The sequence below is a fragment of the Hoplias malabaricus genome, chromosome 14 (assembly GCF_029633855.1).
Source record: "Hoplias malabaricus isolate fHopMal1 chromosome 14, fHopMal1.hap1, whole genome shotgun sequence".
Classification (NCBI taxonomy): Eukaryota; Metazoa; Chordata; class Actinopteri; order Characiformes; family Erythrinidae; genus Hoplias; species Hoplias malabaricus.
The window spans coordinates 15,378,978-15,394,192 of record NC_089813.1 but is presented as its reverse complement, the minus strand read 5'-3'; the positions used below and the strand labels follow the sequence as shown (position 1 = coordinate 15,394,192).

Here is a 15,215-nt window from a genome sequence, read left to right as displayed (position 1 = left end):
ATAATAACAATAATAATGCTAAACTAAACTGATGAAGACCATGTGTAGAGTTCAATTTTGTGATGAAAGCAAGTTTAACTTAATTGGGTCAGATAGGAAACGTTTAGCACTGGATTGGGAAAAAGAAGTGTGTGTGTGTGTGTGTGTGTGTGTGTGTATATATATATATATATATATATATATATATATATATATATAGGAGTTTGTAGGAGCAAGTCTCATTATTTGGGGATGTATTCTACAGGAGTTAGGACCCTCATACAGCTACTTGGCAAGGTGAAAGCTTATCAGAACGTCACAACACAGGTCCTTCAGTGCGAACATTTCACAACCAGCAAATAATTTTTATGCATGACAATGCCCCTTGTCAAACTGCAAATCATGTGAAATACTCTCTTGAAATAGAAATAATGAAATTGCCAATTCTGGGCTGAACTCTGAAGAAACTGGCAATAAAGCTATTGCTAAGAAACCCACTACAGTTACCAAACTTTTACACTTTGGACGTGGGAATGGATGGACATGTTCTGTTGGTTTTTTAATTTTACTCCAAAAAACATATAATCACTGTGGAACATGCCTCACTTAAATCCTTTTTATTTTTCCAAGTATTACTTTAAACTTTGACCATTGGTGATTTTGAAAATTCAAGTCATTCTCTAATTTTGATCTCACTGCTTTGAACCTCTCATGACCAGTGCTGATCATCATTTAGTAATTCAATAAGGATTCAAAGTACATTACTAAAACTAGGTCAAAGTATTTTGACATGGCAGGTGAACTGTGATGAATTTTATGACTAAAACATCAGTAAACAAGGATAAGTAAACCTCAAAAAAAAAAAAATAAATAAATAAATAATGCACAGTGGGAAAAGTTGGTAGCATAGTCAAATTTTTTTTTCCCAAACAGGCAACACACAGTGAAGGCAGATATGCATGATAGTGCCTGAAAATGGACATCGCCAGACCTTTAGTAAAACCAATTTTACCTTGTTTGTAGTATAGCTGTCCCAAATAATAAGTTTACCATCCTGGGAGGCACTGACTAGAAGCCTGCAGAGAAAGAATAAATAGACAGTGAATGTTACACTGCTGCTTTTTGGTGGATTTTGCTAGATCACATTTAAAGCTATCGACGGTTATAAATTAAGACATTCCAATGTGAAAACATTGTCTTTTTTGGGGGGAATGATGCAATTTGCATAGAAATGTAGTAATATTTCCCAGATTCTTTGTGGCTTAACTGCACGGTATGAAGGTAATCAAACTGTTCTGTGGGTTTTCATCTGAAGTGCACAGACAACTTCCTTCTCAAAGTCATTTTGAATATGCAAAATCAAACTTCTGCCAAAGGCATAGCTCAGGAATTGGACACCCTCTCAAAATATGGCTCCACCTATTTGAGAGACACCAATATACAAGCACAGGGAAAAGGGGGCTGGCTGAAACTAGTTCAACCCCCCCAAAAAAACCACTCACACCCTTTTAAAGACAGATCTAATCTAAGGAATATACACCCAGCAGTGCTATCACCTCCATGACACAGTGAGGCAAGTTAACTGCACAGTCCTAGACACTGTGCTAACGCTTACTATTCTACAAGAATAAGATGCTTAGCTGAGATTGTGTGGCATTATCTTACTGTCGAAACCACAGCCCAATAACACTGGAGTGGAATTACAGTCGCCTCCTCCAGTGGATTAACGATGTTCAACTACATCTACTGATTAACACCATTGGTCTGGTTTTACAAAACCCAAAACAAGCAAGTCAAATGCTTTGAATCACTGACTTGATTTGTAAATAAATAAATATATGCAAATGAACCCCATGTGGGCCATCTGTACTGAACAAAAGGTGAGTTTCTGTTAGAATAATGATCAGCTATAATTATCTGCTTGTCTTACTTGACCCATCTAACATTACAAATTAGGGTCAAGAAAAAATATCTATCCAAAGTTCTGAGGACTGCAATTAGTCACTGGGCCACAACCTACTTGTCCACGACACAGAACTGTCCCCTTCGTAATTAAGAAGCTATTTTTGCCTCATCATTGTGCCTCCAGACAAAGAGCAAATCCCACAAACAAGCAGATTGACTGTTTAGCATTTTATTTGCAATATTGATCCAAGGCAGAATCTATCTGAAAATAAATTTCCTAAGAACATGCAGCACAGGACGCACTACTCCTCTGTGCTCCCTTCAGAGCAGCAAAGTACCATGACAAAGCAGACCAGGAGTCTCTCTGGGGTCTAACCTCACCTGCAGCCTCCCAATTAGCCTCCTGGAGACCAGGGAGTGTGTTGTACTCCACCATTTCTATCATACACAGTTTTTCCTATTATCACAGGCTAGAACGCCCAGCACACTTCCTCTTCTTTTTATACTTCACTTTCCCACCCTTTCCTTTAAATAACACTTACAGAATCTACATCATTGGGCTGCACTGTGTTTATATTGGGTGAAGTTTTTCTTTTTTTTTTCTTTAAAACTTACGATGAACATTTCAGAAAAGCCCAGCGTGACATAATGACACGCATGTGTCCAATGAGTCAATATATGTCAGCTCCTATGATTGTAGAAATAAATTTCGAAGTCCATAGCTCGCTCATATCTTAAAAGGAATTACCTTGAGTCAGTGCCCCAGTGCATGGCATAAATTTTAGCCAAGTGACCCCTCAGTGTTCGCCTAGTGCGCATCTGAATTCGCCCAACAGGGTCAATGTTAGCTGTAATCTGTAAACAAGAAACATGCATACAAACTGAATATTCTGAAATCAAATTTTCAGTCAAAATCTTATTAAACATCCAACACATTCTTTAAAAAAAATCGGACCAGTCAATGTCGATGTAATTAACTCGTGTGATCAAAATGACTAATGAAGTTTGCCGTAAAGTCTCACCTGAGAGAGGGTGGCATCCGCACATGCTTTCCTCGCATCCTGGGCAAAGAAACAAATTCAAATTGGTTCATGCAATCCAGCATACACTTTAATCAAATAATCTAACTTCACTGCCTATTTTGAATCTTTAATCTTATAAACAACATACAGAGGTAATATGCTATCAATTACAATCAGGATGTAATTGTATAATATACTTCTATGTCACAATAACAAAGCAACTAGTCATGCATTTGCAGTACTTTGTCTTTTTCTAATTGCTTTTCTATTCCCATATTCTGATAAAATCACACTAACGAAAGTAATATCCATTAGGTAACAACATCTACTGCGTAAATATAAAAGTAATATTTTTGTAACAGGAACTTAAAATCTAGAATGTCTGTGTGAATCTTTTAGTATATTAGCCTGCCATTACATATACATTTCTATTATAATAAAGTAAATAACCTCAAATCATCCCCAAACACACACAGACACACTGTAATCAAACTCTGTGTCCTGAAATCACAAAGCACAGTCACTACATGGAAATCCAATGGAATGAGTGCGAACTCACTCTGATCTGGTTCTTCAGCTGCTCAGCCTCCTGACGTAGCTGGTCTAGTTCGCTCATTTTCCTCTGCTAAATGATGTGCTTCACTCCTGCCTCGCGCTGGGTCACTCACTGATCTGAGGGTAAAGAAAAAAAAAAACAGAAGAGGGAGAGAGAAAAGGTGAGGACAAGCCTGTAGAATAAGCTTCAGTACATACAGTGGTCACTGAGAATATCCACTGCCAAATCCTTTTAATGTAATCTATCCTTTGTCACTTCAATCAGCTCAAACAGCGCAGTTCGTTTTAAAAGAATAAACCAAACCTGTATTTTTATTAATTAGCTATAAAATAAACACGTTGCTTTATTACAGTAATCCAAAGGACTCTTCAAAAGCAAGCGGCAGTGTTTTGTAACTTTATTAACAGAAATTATTTTAAAAACTACCAGGGGATGCAATATACAGCAACACAAATCTGAGCACGTCATTCCACTAGTCAAAATGTAATAGGGGTGTGTGAAGAGCACATATGACATTTTACAGGTCCATGGTGAAGACCTGCAGCCACACACAGCCTTAGGCTTAACCATTTTAACCAGCAAGGCAATAAAAGTGGCATATTAAAAACTGATCCAGCAATCGAAGGCTCGTTCACTCTCTCTGCTGGCTTCTGGAGAGAACCCGCTTATGTCCTTGCCAACCCGCGAAGCTGTTACTAAGCAACAGGGTTCTGCAGCTAGCCTGTGCTAAAGATCACCATTTCTGCACTGGTGCAGAGAAAAAGCTATTTACAAATCATGACCAACAAGATCCCACAGCAAATTCTGCCAGCTTCACAGCAACAGTCAGTCCCATTGGTGCACTGAAACGTAGCTGTGTCAAACTTTTTGTCTTCACTTGAAAGTGGGGGTAACAAAAAAAAAAAAAAAAAAAAAAAATCTGCATGCCGATTGATCTGCACCCTGGTTTCTTTCAAATAGTAATTCATACCAAATTACTACAGCGGAACATGCACGCTTCAAATTTCCCATTTTTTCAACTTTCCCTACATGAGGTGAGACTTCTTTGCTCCATCCTACGCAGGTGTGACAAGGCCCCATTATAAAAATAACATTTCAAACTATACCCCTTCTAAAACCTCAGAAACCAAGGCCCAAGTATAATGTAGTTTTAAAAAACCCACCACCACCAAGAAAACCTCTGCTAGTTCAGATTATTAAATTAACTGGTCAGTAGATAAACAGAAAGAAAAGGAGAGGAAGGGAAACCACAGGAAGTCCTGACAGGGCATCAAAGCTGTGACCAGGGTTACGAAGAGTTGGCCCTGTTCTCCTCCCCTTCACTCCAATGTCACACCAGTAATCCAGGGACACAGTTGATTCAGCTCGTCCATGCAAATCCGGTTAACGCCGAATCTGCTGATGATCCTAAAAGCAGTGACTCTCCTGCTGACCCAAATCCAATGGCCAACACGCTTATCACTAACACTTTCACTCATAAAGTCCCACTTAAAACATATGCACCATTGCTTTAAAAAGAAAAAATAACTAGTAAAATTGAGTGGAAATTGCTAATTGGATGTAGGTGCCAGACATGTAGGTATATACCTAAAGCTGGGTTGGGTTGGCTAAGTGATTAGCAATCAGTTAATGTAAACAGACAAAAACTCAAATTACAAAAAAATAAGCAAATACATATTACAACAATCAAGAAAAACCCAAAGCACTGAAATCAACAATGTTAAAATCTTACATTTATAACTAAAGTACTGACACCTTTTTCCTACTAATAAAATTAAACAATTTGCCTTCACTGTTAAAAATGTGAACAGGTGACTCTAATCATACGTAAATTTATCACCAACAGCTATATTGCGTAGGACCAAATCATTACCTTCCCCCTTTTATCTTAGGCACAGATCCTGTATCTTCGATGGCCAAGTACCTTTTGAATGGATACTATATCCAATAACCACCTAACTGCATCTCACCAAAATGCCACACGCTGATTGGTCGACAGAGCTAACTGGGTCTGCATTTAGACAATGCGACTTAAGCCCAGCATAATCCAGGTGATATAAATGTGTCATGCTAATATTGCTAATACTCTTTTTTGCCATCGGGAGTGCAACAGGGTTAGCTCCAGTTATCCTAAATATTCAGATCTGTGACCTGAATGTGGCCTTCCTTCCACATCCAAGGCTCAAGCTGCAGCCCATTAAATTGGACAGATTAAAAAAGTAATTCACAGATCTAGCAGAAGACATAGGAGGGTTTTGGGGACTGCTAAAGTTTTTATATGCATTTGCAGTTGGTTGGATATTCTGTGATTATCAAGAGGGGAGTCAAAACCTAAAACCAAAGTGTTAGTTTGGGGATTGCTTGTTAAGACTGAGATTGCAGTAGTGGTAAAACTGTTTTGTTCATAAAGAAATAAACAAAAAAACTGTAAAGAGAAAAATGGCAGCCAGTGAGGAAAAGGAGAAAAATGAGTTTGGGGGGGGGGGGGGAAGAAAGAGAGAGAGAGAGAGAGAGAGAGAGCTACAGCTTGTGTGCTGCCTCCCTCCTCTCCCCCTACCTCTTCTTCTCTCTCTGCACTATTTTTAGACAGGTGGTGGATGGGTTCGGCAGAGAGAGGGTGGAAGCGGTCTTCACATTTTCCAGCGACGCATATCAACTCAGCACAATAATGCCCCACACTCATATATATATATATATATATATATTCAGGTGGTAAGAGAAAGTCCAGGCCCATGCCACACTCATTCATTTCTCCAAAAGGTTCTGATTACATTAGTGGCTTGTTATAGCCTGCCGGGGATAGATTTATTTATTTCTGCTGTAGGCAGGAAGGAAGGAAATGGGATTGTAAAGGACTTCCTTGAGTCAGAAGAGAGGGAGGTGGGCGATGCCTTAATGGATCAAGCTGCTGTAAACCAAAATTATCTTTATCAAAGAATCAAACTGTCAGATTGAAACTGATCCACTTCTTCCACCAGCACTAAAACAAGTGTAGCTATTGACTCCTCACTGAAGGATTAGACAGGTTAACTTTCATTAAGAGAGATGCTGGAGACCCTCCGTATATTTTAACAGGTTAAATGAAACAAGACAACACTCAACATGAAGAATAATAAGCCTCTAAATTGGAAGTTGACCAGCTGCCATCAACTGCATAGCTTTATCCAAGCAAGTATGGTAGTAACATACAAGAGAAAAGAAACATTTCGCCATCCCATAGGGATGTGTGTAGCATGCGTGCAGTCTCTATTTATATAACACATTGGATTTTATATACACTGTAACTGTGACATGTAATACCTATTCTTCATCCTCGTGTTATGCCAAGACATTAACAGTTTTGAAATCTAAAACTTGGGACCAGATCCCCTGGTTTAGTTTTTGAGAAATTTAACCATTTTACATTACTACAATTGTAACATGCAGATATTTTTGGTAGAGCAGGTCAGTGTCCTCTAAATATCCTACTCTTCCAGAGTGCAATTAGATCTTCAGTTTCTGATATTTTAAGTACATTTCTGCGAATACTTGTATAATGCTGATGCATTTCATCGCCTGATCTGATTACATGCACAGTCACATAGATTGCTGAGGGGAAAATGGAGGAAACAGGGAGAGAGAAACAGAATTTCTAATTGTTTACTAAAATAGATTTATGTATACTTGATATTCTCTTGGCTTCCATGATTAATGGCTGAAATCTGCTGCAGTAGTTTTCTTAGAAATGCCAATCCCCTCAAAAGCAGTGTGAGCACAAGTCAAATACGTGAAACATACACTTACTTGGTCTGGCTCAACAGTAGTAGATTTCATTACATCTATCACAATACAACACCAGTATTGACCAGGTTATTGTTTTTGGCCATATCAACTTTAACAATAGAAGTGATTATCTTAAATATGTTACCTTCTTCACCATATTGTATCAAAAGACAACAAGTGTTTGAATAGCTTTTCTTCATACATTTTCATTGTTACAATATTACGAGAGAGAAAGAGAAAGGGAGAGAGAGAGAGAGAGAGAGAAAGAGAGAGAGATTAGCCTAATGGGAGTCTACACTCAAGAGGATGAGCTGGAGCACAGCTCTCCTAATGAGGACTGCAGTGAAGGGGACTGGGGCGTGGTCACCTTCAGAGTATTACACACAACACATACAGTTCCATCACCTTATCCAGAGCTGCTTAAAACCACATTCCACAACCACAGGAGCAGGTGCCTTAAAATGGGTACTGCAATAATAATGATTGCCCTTCCCGCTGAAACACATCAAACAAGTCACTATAAAAAGAAAACAAGTAACAAATTTTACTCCAAGAGTAATAAGTGTTACACTAGAAAATTCATTAACCTAAGCACTGACACACTATCCCTACTCAATCCAATTCCTACTGGAAACCCCTCATACTGAAATGCAGCCCATATCAAAGGAGAAGCTAAATCAGTGTGGTGCACTAGGTGACCAGTTCAAAGTTTGCGATGCAGCTTTCCTCATACTGTGCCATCTATTAAACATGGTGCCCTGATTCTGCTGGTGGGGGCTTAATAATTTAAGACCCCCCTCCCTCTACGCCAGCTGCCCCACAGGCTCATGGGTAGCTGCAAGGGATTAACTCCTTCCCATCTGAAACATCAAAAAAGCTTCCTGACAATAAGCCACCACAGATGAGAACACCTGATTTTGTAAATATTTTCATCAAGCAAGACCAAAAACATGAGGAAGCTTGTGATGGACTTAATGCCGGATAACAGGTTTTACACCATAGAAGTATGCCCCATTCGATCAGATCTTTCTGGTGCTGCAGCCCAATGTACCTAAGAAGCCCCATCACAGGCTAAAGGCATAAATCAGCAGATTCGTTACGATACACAATGAAGAACCTGAGCATTAAGGAACATTCACACTTGGGCAGCAGTAGGAAGTGCATATTAGTGTAACGTGCGTGTGGTTTCGGGAAGGCGGATACAGTGCTTTTCTCTGATGGGCCTTTTGTGTCGCAACAGCAGAGCAGGAAGTAGAAATGCTGTGCCCTGCTAAAAGCAATAGACACTGTAGGAGTAAAAAATAGCCTCGGAGTTGCAGTGTTTTCCTGATGTGGAGATTCCATTTTAAAGATACATAAAATTTCTGAAAAAAAAAAAAATATATATATATAGTAACTACTACGGAACTACTATGGAAGAACTCTGACATCTTTCAGAGAAACAAACTAGGTTAATATTGCTTGGTTTTATCAAACCTCTCTAAACCTCTCATGCTGTGCCTCAAACGTTTGTGTTGGGCTTAGACCTGAAAATGTCTAGAGGCATGTATGTTTTGAATTCTGAGCGCCATGTCCTTTTGCACTCGAGACTGGTGACATCACATGACCACAAAGTCAGCTGAATGCGTGTGTGTGTGTGTGTATTAGTTACAAACAGGAAACAGAGGGTGGAGTGAGCCACAGAACTAGAGCACACAGCAGTCTTGCTCATATTTGAAGCCAAAACATACAAGCCAGACACCACTGCCTAAACAAATTTTTTTATAGTTCTGTACTGATCCTAATGTTGTCCTTAAGAAACAAATGATTAATTTCCACAAGAAAGGCTTCTTTTCAGAATGAACATTTACACAATATTAAAATAAATGCAAATATGGCCAAAGCAATCTGACAAAAAGACAGACTTACAATACATTACATAGTGAGATACTTACATTTTTTCTATGGACATATCTAGCAATGATAAAATCTTTAGCATTAAAGAAAAGAACATTTGAGATACAAAGCAGAAAAATTAAAAATACAGGTATTTAGGCATAGGTGAGCCACACCCAAACATTAATAAATATATAAATATCTGAGAGACACACTGATTAAACCCGTGCGATGTGAATGTTTCAGTAAATTTTCTTGAGTCAAAACAACAAACCCCATAGATGTGTGATTACTGGGAGACTAAGCTTCTCTCTCTTCAGTTCTGTTGAGGAATGAACCATGTTTCACATTTCTTCATTTAGTTCATCAGTTCTTCTAGACATTCTAAACATCTCTCACATTACAACACTTTTAGGTTCTGAACTTTTAACTACAAACGGCATACAGTTGTAAAAAGATAAATTATCAGGAAATACTTGGAATTCAAACAGTTTGGGGGTTGGGGTGTATCTTGTGCTGCCTCTGTTCTGGTCATTGTAACTACAGGACAGGCTTTGGCATAGAAACGTTGCTCTCTCTTTGGGGTGGGAGGAGTGAAAGCAACGGCCCCACCTAGGCTTCTATACGCCAAACCTCAAAGAATGAATGATTGATAAATAAATAAATAAATAAATATATATATATATATATATATATATATATATATATATATATATATATATATATATATATATATATATATATATATAAATAACCTCCTTACATATAAACACATTTCCCTTAACTCTAGGCTGCCATTGGTCTGAAAAGGTCAAATAGCCTGTCCCAGTTAACCCATATAACACAAATATGCTGGTCTTTGTTAGCCATAGCCCAAGTGATAAGGCACATATAAAGGATTCAGTGCATATGGTGCGTAAGTGCATGCGGTGAAAGGGTCTGGCTACTTGAGCCCAGCTAAATGGCTGCTGTGAATGCGAGCGTGTGTTTAGAGAGAGCATGCGCCTACAGCCATGCGCTGAAGACAGAGTATGCAATATTTAACAGCACTCTGCCAGCTGCCACCCACTACCCCCACCCCTAAACCATCCTCAATTTAAAAACAGTCAAGCCATAGAGAGAGGATTCTTTCCCCATTCTTAAACCCCCTCCCCTCTCTTGCTATTCACTCTCTTTCTGTCTGACAGCAGAGGCAGGCAGCAGGACAGTCTACATGTGGCCTGTATCTAGAGGGTCTGAGGGGCTCATGCATGTAAATGTAATTGAAACACAAGGGGGTCAGAAAGAGCGCCGGGAAAATGAGGCTGGAGGTGACTGATGGAGGATATGCAGAGGACACAGAAGTTGCTGGAAGCCAATTCTTAAAAGCCCTTGCTCCTCTAACACACTCTCTCTCTCTCTGCTCTCATGGCCCTTCTGCTTCCTTTCTTCACTGTCGATTACATGGAAACAAATGGCACTGGCAGGCAGGCCTCCCACGTCACATGCCTAAGTTCTGGTTGACCACTCAAAATCAATCTGTCTGTTTATGCTCTGATGTCATTTGGGGTGGGGGTAGGGGTTTAGTATCAGTTGAGTGACCAGACCAGCCCAAAGGATGAAAATGTAATATACCTCGGTCAAAGAGGAAAATAAAAAGATCGATTCAAATCATCATTTTGATGAACTAGCTGGCTATGGTGTGAGGATAATGCACATGTCGCAAGTATAAGCCCTGCTAATGCTGCTATTTAAACCTAGCTATGGTGTAAAGTGAAAATAAACACCTGGCTGTCCAAATCCACTTAAATGGTGTAGGCTGATTCAATACTTGACGCTAAACTGGCATTGCAATATGGATGTCTTCAAAGACAGACACCATTCCACCTTCAATGCTGATGTGGTTCCATTTGTGCTCTAGCTGGTTGCTTCTGAGTATTTAAGGTAGAATTGATCATTTGGAAATAGCATTGGTAATTAAGTGTACCAACTTGAGATGTCAATCTTTGTAGCTTGGCTTACATTTTTTATATGGACAAAAACTGATATTCTGTAAGCTAAAAACAGTCTTAAAGTGTGTCGTTTACAGACTATGACAAAAACTAGCTTAGTTTGTTTCTTCTTCTTTTTCCATCCTGATACAAATACACACATCTCACACACTTCCTCAGGAGAGTGGTCTGGAAAGGCGGGGGAGTGTGTGATGTTTGCGAGGCGTTTTTTCCCCCCTTTTTGACTCTGAGAGGGAGAGAACTATCAGAGAGAGTGAGAAAAGCGAAAACTCCAAAGCAAGCCTCATGCAGACAGCTTAAAAAAAAAGTGAAAATTTGTACTCAATGTTTGCAATATAGTCATTTACTACATCTCACAGAAATAAATGGAGGTGGTTTCATAACGGCCCACCTGGAAATTTGACACAGAAATTCTATTAATAAATGCTCTTTAATATTACACTATAATACAACACATTATCGGTTGGCAGGTAGAAAGTTTGGTATTACATAATTATGAACTCTTCATACACTGAACAGGACAGAAATATGATGGCATCTTGACCACACAATTTGTTTATATACATAGCCAAGCTGCAACCGCAGAGCTTACTTGATAACAATTCTACCCTGTCCACTCTGTGTAGCGTTAGCCCATCCAGCTCAATCATGGTGTCCATGAAATTTTCATTCAGCCATATCTCAGTAAATAGAGAAATCACTCAAACTTTGCTGAAATGCTCATGCTGAAGTCTGATTTAACCCACTTTATTACACAGTGAACAAATATAAACCAGGACTACTGGAATTGACTACTTGCTTGATTTAGCCTTTAGCCTAGTCTGCAATCCTTGACTCTTGCCCCATTTCCGTATCCTGTCACACCATTTCAGTGCTTCCTTACTGGTGTACTTCCAGGTGGACCTACTGGGTATAGCAAACCAAACTAGTTAAGTTAGCTTAGCTCTCCAAGCCAGAAATCCATGTGAAACCATTCCACATTTACGTCCAGAAGAAAACGTGGGTCAGAATTCACTTTCAATGAGGCTTTTGCTCCAGCAAACAACGAACAACGTGGCCGTAGATAAACAAAACACAAGCACTGTTTCTGGGGCCTCAGGAAGGCCACTGCAAATGTCGGTCTATTTAAACAGGTGGCGACAGATCGTGAGAAAATAGGACGACATTCATTGTGGAGATGCATGATAAAGCTAATCGCAACACATGCAATCTGTTTATGTATGACCTTTAACAGCATTGTATTGTTTGAAATCCAGAGGTCTCATACTGAAATCTTCACTATGAAAAGCTTTAACCACTGCCAGCAAGAGAGTTCTCCAAGACCAAACATTTCTATTTAGGGCTATTTTACAGCCCCATGTTCTCAGTCCAAGAGCTCAAAAAGTAACCAGTACATTGGCATTTTTATTTCAAAGGATTTTTGCCTGTTTTCAGTTGTGGATAATAAAGGAATTTTGTCTTTAATAAACACAACAGCTGAAAGCTGCAGCAATACGTTTTTTTTTTTTTAAACCAAATGAGTCTCGTACCATTTTTCTTTTGGTAAACAATGTTCACTAGTTCCAAAAACTAATTAGTTAGTTAGTATTTAACTCCATATCTGCCCATAGAGACATGTTCATGGCAAGAAAGGTAGTGAGATGTAATTGACTTACTAATACAGTTTTATTTTAGATATGTTGAGGCTGCCATCCATTTAAGTCCATCATGTGTGTTGCTTTAGAGTGCTGATGCTTTCATATTGTTGAATAATTCTGTTATGGACTTTGCAGTTAGGATCTGAGTCCCAAAAACAAAACAACCACACAAGGGTTAAGATGTGGCAACCAATGAAAAATGCCTACTTTCCATTTTATACTGTTCATAGCTCAGTTGTGCTGATTTGTTACATCATAAGGACGTTATTAAACTTTTTCCTTCAACTAAATTTATTCAAAAACACCCAATCTGAAATATATTTACATCTGTTTAATAAAGGCATTAACTAGGGATGCATTGACATTGGAAAGATGGGTCAATAGCAAAATCCAATGATATGTCGGCTGACACTGATATGGACACAATTCTAAACCGTGGGAACATTCGACACGTATGGATATGAATACATTATCATTATACGTTCCTAAATTGTGTATGTAGTAATATGTAGTAAAATGTGTATTGTTACACATCGTTACAAGTAACGTTTACATTCCTAAATCAAAATTATCATTTACTATTGCCCTCTATGGCATTCGTCGATTTCTTAAATTTACATTTGACTATTGACAAACAAATTAAACCATTTTAACGACTTTTAGAAGACAGACATAACATCCATTCTAAGAATCACTGCATTCTTAAAAACTTGCAGAGTATTCCCACATATGCACAAATGTGCTAATAAATGGAAACATTAAATCTATGCATTTGACTGCCATTAATTCCAGAATCATCATACAAAAGGACTAACTGGAAAAGTCAAGATATGTAGTGCCAGAGAAGTATAAGCGTTAGGCCTGCTGCTTTACAGAGGCTTGAAATTGGGAGAACCACCCCCTGTGGAGTCCAGGCTGTGGTCCCTTCTGGACCCCCTTATCTCATCCAACCTCTTTTCTCTCACCAGCCTGACCACTCCCCAAGCCTTGAGATCATGCCATGAGCTTCACACTAGTTGCATGCTTGGGAAAAAAACATTATACATAGACCTCATGTCCAGTTTAAAAGTTCCAACAGTGTGATGCAGGTACAGTAACTAAGCTGACATTATACCTACTCTAACCTCACTACTCATATCAAAAAACATTAACACATATTTAAAATTTATAATAAATAACCTATTCATACTTTTTAAATTTATCTTTTTAACGAATCAGCATTGTTAATTTGGCAGCTTTTTACATTTTAATCTGTCATATGAATGTTAAAATAAATGCCAATCAAGCTCATTTGTCCATGTGTTGTTAGAGGCGTTTTTTAAATATTATTTTCTATTCTATAATTATAATTATTATTATAATTTGTTTAAGCCTATGTTCATTTTCTTCTTTCCTGACATACACAAAAGCTTATAAAACTAATAGAACGCAAAATGCTCTACCATGGGAAAAAAATTATTATTTTAATTAAACTGAAGCTTGGAGGCAGGAGTGATTGAGCAAGATACTTTAAGTGGTCCTGATTGCCTGCGCAATATGCAAATGAAATTTTAAAAATAAAGAAAAATTAAATAAAGAATAAATAAACAAAATAACCCACAAAGCAGTTACATCTCCATGCTGAAAACTGTCAATGTCTGGCATTGCAATATCACAGCACATTATTACACCCTGCCAACTTTATTGGAAAGCAGTGGGGAAGGGTGGGGGTGAACTACAAACGTAAACAGCACATAACGGTAAAATTGTTATTTACGTATCTTGAATTGTTATGATAACAAATAGTTGTTTATGTCTAGTTGCTCACATTCTAAATGTTGGCTGAAATGATAAAGACTAGATACTGGCCTTAACACAGCTGATCTGTTTCAGAATAGGCTAAAATTTCAACAAAGAATTGGCTGACACTGGTAACATGACACTGACACTTCATCTGTATTCATATACAAATTTAATTAAAAGGATTTACACAAATTAAAACTTCAAACTATTTTCCTCATAGGAACAGAAAATCAACAACCCATCAGACCCCAATGTGAACTGTCCCTTAGAGTCCAGCTGCATTGTTAACATTGTCAATTGTGGATCTATTTTTAACCCTGCTGCTTCTGCCTTTAGGAAGAGGATGGCATGGTCTGGCTTTAAGGTTTTTCAAATGTGAAATTACTCTACAACAATTTGTACTTATTTAAAAAAATAATAAAAAATTTGATTCTCTAATCTCTATCAAGGTCAAAGCAAGCATATTTTAAAAAGACATAAAAGCTAGCAGTGATGCTTCTTAATGAAGCAAAAAACAGCCACGTTAAGAATTTTGGCGAATCTTCACAAAAATTTGCCCAGATTTCACAACCAGACTATTTCATTAGATCACAACTCCACTTGGAAAAAGGTGACTAACCTACCAGACATACAATGTTAACCAAGTTTCATTTCTCATTGTAAAATATATTTCCGTTGGTAGACACTAAAATGTCTCAAAAGGCAG

At 38.2% G+C, this 15,215-nt stretch overlaps 1 protein-coding gene across 3 annotated transcripts in view; it reads right to left on the bottom strand.

Moving 5' to 3' along the window:
- gnb1a (guanine nucleotide binding protein (G protein), beta polypeptide 1a) overlaps nt 1–15,215 on the bottom strand; it is a 31,965-nt gene that overhangs the window by 8,889 nt on the left and 7,861 nt on the right. For 2 of the 3 annotated variants that reach the window (XM_066643575.1, XM_066643574.1), the window contains 4 exons: nt 3,466–3,578; nt 2,907–2,945; nt 2,633–2,739; nt 992–1,055 (listed from right to left, as the gene is read on the bottom strand). In XM_066643575.1, the coding sequence (XP_066499672.1) occupies nt 992–1,055; nt 2,633–2,739; nt 2,907–2,945; nt 3,466–3,522 (267 nt within the window). In that variant the 5' untranslated portion in view covers nt 3,523–3,578. The remainder of the gene's footprint in view (nt 1–991; nt 1,056–2,632; nt 2,740–2,906; nt 2,946–3,465; nt 3,579–15,215) is intronic. The other variant, XM_066643576.1, reaches the window with a different exon arrangement.